Source organism: Chinchilla lanigera, unplaced genomic scaffold (assembly GCF_000276665.1).
Source record: "Chinchilla lanigera isolate Chin_1 unplaced genomic scaffold, ChiLan1.0 scaffold00460, whole genome shotgun sequence".
Classification (NCBI taxonomy): domain Eukaryota; kingdom Metazoa; phylum Chordata; class Mammalia; order Rodentia; family Chinchillidae; genus Chinchilla; species Chinchilla lanigera.
The window spans coordinates 1-5668 of record NW_004955861.1 but is presented as its reverse complement, the minus strand read 5'-3'; the positions used below and the strand labels follow the sequence as shown (position 1 = coordinate 5668).

The 5668-nt window shown below is 59.5% G+C and overlaps 1 protein-coding gene across 1 annotated transcript in view; it reads right to left on the bottom strand.

Moving 5' to 3' along the window:
• The window catches only part of LOC102019879 (microcephalin-like), a gene marked incomplete in the record, with an annotated part of 14309 nt that extends 9655 nt beyond the window's left edge, over positions 1–4654 (bottom strand). The window contains 3 exon segments of the mRNA XM_013510200.1: positions 1–202; positions 3731–4031; positions 4322–4654. Coding sequence (XP_013365654.1) covers positions 1–202; positions 3731–3877 — 349 coding nt within the window.
• Between the last annotated feature and the right edge of the window lie 1014 nt (positions 4655–5668).

Below are 5668 nucleotides of genomic sequence, written 5' to 3'. Positions count from 1 at the left end.
GCCTGCGCGCTCCGCGGTGGGGCCCGATGAGGACGCGGGCGCGGCGCGGGCCCCGGCTGACTTGGCCCCCGCTCAGCAGCACCAGCTCGCGCAGCTTGGCCCTGGGGGGGCTGCAGGCCGGCGAGATGAACATCGGGGGCTGGTCGGCAAAGAGGGTTCCGCGGTACGGCCCCGGGCACAGGTGGCGCTGGCGCCGGCAGACCTGCGGGAGAGAAGCACAGTCAGAAGGCAGGCAGGGCAGCGCCGCCCGGGAAGAGGCAAACTCCGAGCGGGAGCAAACGACGCTAAGGACGGAAGTGCAAGTCCCGCAGTGCAGGGGTAACCCCAGGAAAGCAGGTTTCTGGGCAGCGTGGTGTTGGCCTTTGAACTACTACAAACTGGAACCGCAGCACGGAGCAACTGTCCACGGCCGAGCAGACTGACTCCACCGCCGGCTCCCACGGAAGGGGCCAGGGGCTCGGACCGGCGTTTGGGCCCAGGCGACCTGGGTTCCGTGGCTGCGGCCTGGTCTGGACCTGAGGGGTCCTGCAGGCACAGGAGTGCCAACAGCACGAAGTCCCCTTGCTGCGCCCGGCCAGGCTGCAGGGGCCTGGGAGAGAGGCGCCCCAGGAGTGTTTCCAGAGCTACTACAAATGGCCTGATGCGTGTGGCAGACAGCGGGGAGTCTGGGGTTTGGGATCTGAGACCGCCCCCCACCCCTTCTGTGGACTGAAGACTGAACCCAGAGCCTTTGAACTGAGCTATAACCCCAGCCCCTTTTTACTTTTTATTTTGAGACAAGTTTGCTAGGTTGCCCAGGCCAGGCTCAAATTTATGATCCTCTTGCCTCAGCAAGAGGGATCATAGGCCTGGGAGTATAGGCCTGAGCCTCCACTGCAAGCTAACCATCCCTTTTATTCTGCCACAGTTGTGGTCCCAGTTGACCTAAGGAAGAGTGAGAAGGCCTGTTATTCTAAACTCAGATTCCAGGTTTCAGATGGATAAAGACCCCTTTGTACATCCCCCGGAAGGAGGGATGCTAGACTGTTGCTGTGAGTGCTTCCGCCTGCTCCTGGTACCTGAGCTCCAGGGCGGGGGTGCGGGGAGCAGCTGGGAAGAGGTGAGGGTCCCTCCCAGGGAGTGCCGGCTGGGCAGGGATGAGGAAGCCCCTTGACAACAGCAGGCAGAGACAGCTCCTCACCCTCCCACGACCTCAGGGCCGAACGCTCTTCCCCTGGGTTGTCACCACTGCTAAGGCAGCGGAGCGCCCCACCAGGAAGGAAGGGTTCCCAGGGGCCACACCGAGCACCTAAGCTTCCCCATGAGAATTTCTTTTCTCTTCCACGGCCCTGACTTGACCACACCCACCTGGCCCTCCCTCAGCAGCCGCTCCGTGGACACCGTGGGCAGGGTGGTGGGAGACGACTGGTTTGGGGATGCAGGTGGAGACGCTGAGCTGGAGCAGCCACTGCGCGGAGTTAGGTACAAGAACAAACCAGGCTCACCACGGCCACCAGCTCGGACCCTGAGTAACGCTTTAAGTCGGGAACTGGCCACGTGGTAATCACCCGTCTTTTAGCCTTTCTGTATCAGAAACAGCCGCTAATTCTCTGAGCCGCTTCTTTGTTGAGTGTTTTTGTTTCCAGAAGCCCAAAGTGCTCAGCTAAACAGCTTTCGTATACCTTCCCCTAGGCGGTCGCCACTGTTAGGCCTGCTGTGTATGCATCGACAGGTTGTGAGGTGCTCCCTGGTGTGTGGGTGTGCACTCACAGCTGTTCTTAACAGCAGCAAGGTGGGATTGAGCCAGTCATCCTGCTGTGTAGACGCAGTGGGCGACTGACCCAGGAAGCCTTCAGAGTGTGGCTGCAGCAGCTGAGCTGCGATTTATCTTCTCTGGCCTACGCTGACCTGTGCCTACGGTCTGCCAGGCACAACCAAGCTGCTGGCAAGTAATGGTGACTAACACAGCCCTGCCTTTAAAGCCGACAGGTCGACAAATTCAAATTCTTCCTTCTTCTTGAAATTAGGGGCAGCAAAATAATGCAGAAATTGATTCATACTCAAATAGATCCAGACTGCACGGGCACTGCTTATGCAGAGTAAGGAAGATAACTCCTGGCGGCGTCACCAAGGACCAAGTTTCTAAAATCAAAACCGAACCAGGCTCTGCCTGTGCGGCAGTCCTATGCACACAAGGATGAGGCGTTAGGCGCTCACGGCCATGGGAACCTGGCACCCAGCGCTTTCTCCCTGTGGAAACAGGACAAGTGTGGCCGAGCTCTGGTTAGACCTGTCCCTCGGGACGGTGTGAATCGCAGGACACAACCAGGGCCGCTGAGGACAAAGGGACCACTGTGCACCTTGAAGGCCACACTGTAAGGCTGCAGGCCACAGCACTGCCGAGGAACTGTGACCTGGGCTGCCTACATTCCTCTGGGCATGGAGCCGCTGTCCCTCAAGGCACACTTTACTTTGGGGAGAATCCTAAGGCTGCTCGGGGCACAGGAAGCTAACAGAGCAGCTGGCAGAGTGCTGGGCGCACCCAAGGGTGCCCCAGGGGCTCACACACGTCCCCTCCAGATGGGGTGAAGGCCGCACGTGCACAGATTCTGAGGCGAACTTCCTGTGGGTTACTCTTGTGCCTTCTCAGTCCCCTGTGTCGCAGTAATGCTCAGCAGTCTGCTCTGAATGCTGCTAGTTTCATTTCAAACTTTGCCCCCCCCCAAAAAAAAAAAAGTGTGCAGTGGCCAGGCCTGTGGGCATCAGGGATGGCGGGAGGCAGATATCGGGACGGCCACCATGGTTGGGTCTGTGGTCACTTCAAGAAGGCTTCAGAGTGACCGGCTCATGTGCACTGACTAAAGAAATTTAGCTAAAAATGCTTAAAAAAAGGAAAAGCCAAGGTGAAAAGCAGAACTCTTAGGCAGACACAGCGTGGACTCTGGCTGTGACCGGTCCCGAGGACAAGCTCAAGAGCACACGTGTGGAGTGCTGAGGTGCACACCCGAGAACCGGCTTTTCCGTGGGGAGGCGGAGCCCTGCAGCGGGCAGCATTCCCGTCGCACCTGCCGTGCAGTCATGCGCATGGCCAGCAGCCCCACCGTCTACAGAGCTTGAAATACCTTGATGGCAATGAAGCTACAATCAGTAACCGGGAAGGCTACATGCCGTCTAGGAAAGTGGACTTTCCCAACGCGCACGGATTTTCCCTGCATAACCCGGATGTCTTCTTAAAAGGAGCCATGCAAGAAAAGGGATTGAGTAGAATTTGCTGGCAGCTCTAGGCTTAAGCTGACTCCAAAACAAACAGGACAGGTGAGTGGTCAGGGGTGTCTCTGCCTTCTTGGTGCCCTGCTAGTGGTGACATCCAGTGACCTTTCATGCGGGAGGCTGCTGTGGGGAGGCAGAAACCTTCCATGAGCTTGTTGTAGGCCTTGCTAGGGAGGATGAGGACCAACATGGAAAAGATACAGGAGACAGCAGCTTGCTTTAAAAACGCTGCTGTGTTTGCGCCTTAGCCGCAGGGTTACGCTCTGACCCTGCACACCTATTTACCTGGAAGTCAGTCAGGAGGAAGACCGTCTTGTTGACAAAGCTGTGCAGAACAGAAGTCCCCACGCTCCTAGCTCCAAGGAATCTCAGCTATTTATGCAAGGCCAAAAGACAAAACCCTGGGGAGTTGATGGTTCACTAACCCCAGCCGGCGACATTGGATTTCAGTCATGGAGAGCTTCCCCCCTGTGGAGCTCACCTGCGGAGTCTCCTGCTCACGAAGCTCCCACAGGTACTGAGCTGTGCGTGGAGGCGGGGACGCCCTTCCAGGACTGTATGGAGCCCACACCGGAAATGCTTCCAGTGGGCGGAGGCTCCAGGCGGAGGCCTGAGCCGACAGTGGCATCAGGCTTTGGACGGTGGCATTTCCCAGGTGCGCAGCCCCTCTGCACACAGCAGCTTCCCACCACAACTGCAGACGCTGTCCTCGACAGCCCGCCACTGCCAGAGCCGCGCCCTGTGCTCTCTTCCCTCGTTCTCCCAGGGTGAAGTCTTGCCGTCTTCTCACGAGAGAATAGAAACGAGGCTCTCATCTCTCCCATCTCAACACGCCCTTCCCTCCTCTCTTCCTCTGCTGGAGCCTGCCTTTGCCTTTGCAGCTCCTTGCAACGTCAGGGGCACCGCCCCCTCCCTCACCGCCCCGGGGGCGTGGGTCTTGGTAGCATCACTGCTTACTTCCTCTTGCCTGGAGCTATCTTCCTCCTCCTGGACCCCTCAGTCCCTCAATGCTGGGCCCCCTGGGGTCTGCCCTTGGCCTTTTCCCCTCTCCCCTCACCTCTCTCCACCTCACCTCCGGGGCTGCAGAGCCCGTATGCTGATGACACCCACATTTTTCCTCCACTCCGATGGCTTTGCAGGTCCCTGTCTGGTGTTTCTGTGACAGTCAGCTGGTGTCCTCCAGCTGTGATGTCCCTAGCCAGACCTGACGTCCCTCCTCCTCCCCACAGACCAGGCTGCCTGCAGCCTTTGCCATCTCAGGTCGGCGCCCAGGCCCAGACCCAGACCCAGACCCAGGGCCCTGCTGTGGGCAGCGGCGGCAGCAGCAGCAGTGTAGTCACCTCTGGAAGTTGTCTGCTCACCCTGCTCCCACCCCGCTCCCGGGGTGCCTGGAATACACTGGTCATGGGCCCCTGGGGTGCACACAGGCCTCTCCCCTTCTGCCCCACCCCCTCAGCCTCCACGGAAACTCCACCCTCTTCATCCTTACTCGGCAGGCTCCGTCCCTGCCACCTGCCCAGCTGTGCCAGCCTCTTGGACCTCAGCCTTGAGCAGAACTGCACCTCCTCGTAGCGCGACCAATGAACCTTTCCATTATTTTTCTCCTGCCAGCACCCAAGGCAGACGTCCTGTTTGTTAATGCTCCCTCCCCAGCACCCCCAGTGGCACTGGCCTGTCATGCGGGCTCAGTGAGGCTGCTGAACTGGTGACTGGCTGGGCATGTGCAGCCCTGTGTGTGGGGACTGGTGCTATGGAGTCTGGCTTCAGGAGAGCTTCCACTGGGGCCCTAGAAGCAGCAACCACCAAGGGGAAGGATCCTAACGCGGGACAGAGTGCAGGAGGGTGGAGGTCTGGGTGAGGGTCCCACAGTCGGGCCTCCACAAGCCTGAGAAGTAGGAACCAGAAAGGGCAGAGGAGACACAGGTGCAGGTGCAGAGGTGAGCTGAGGAGCTAATGCAGCACTTGGGGGCAGCCCTCAGCTGGCGCGGGATGCAGGGTGGGCACAGGAAGCCTCCCGGATGGAGGGCAGGGGGCCGGTGTTGGAGCAGCTGGGGCAGGTGGGGGTCTAGATCAGGGAGGGGCAGAGGAAGGAGCAGTGAGTGTCAGGCCTCAGCGGAGAGGATGAGCGCTGGCAGCAGAAGCAGGTGTGTGGAGGAGGACCGAAAGGGCAGCTGCGGCTGAGTGTGAAAAGGTGATCCAGGGGAGCTGGCGCTGGGGCCTGAGCTCAGGGTTGGTCTTGGGTGGGATAAACTGGGGGGAGCGCTGGTCACCCTGAGTGGCTCCTAGATGCACACACCCCAAAGCTCACGACAGACAGCTCCTCCCCCAGGGGTTCCGGGCGCCACTAGGCTCCGTGGGGCAGGGAGGGGCTCAGCGGCTCTCCTCTCTGCTGCTCGCATATCCCTAGCAACATCTCTGC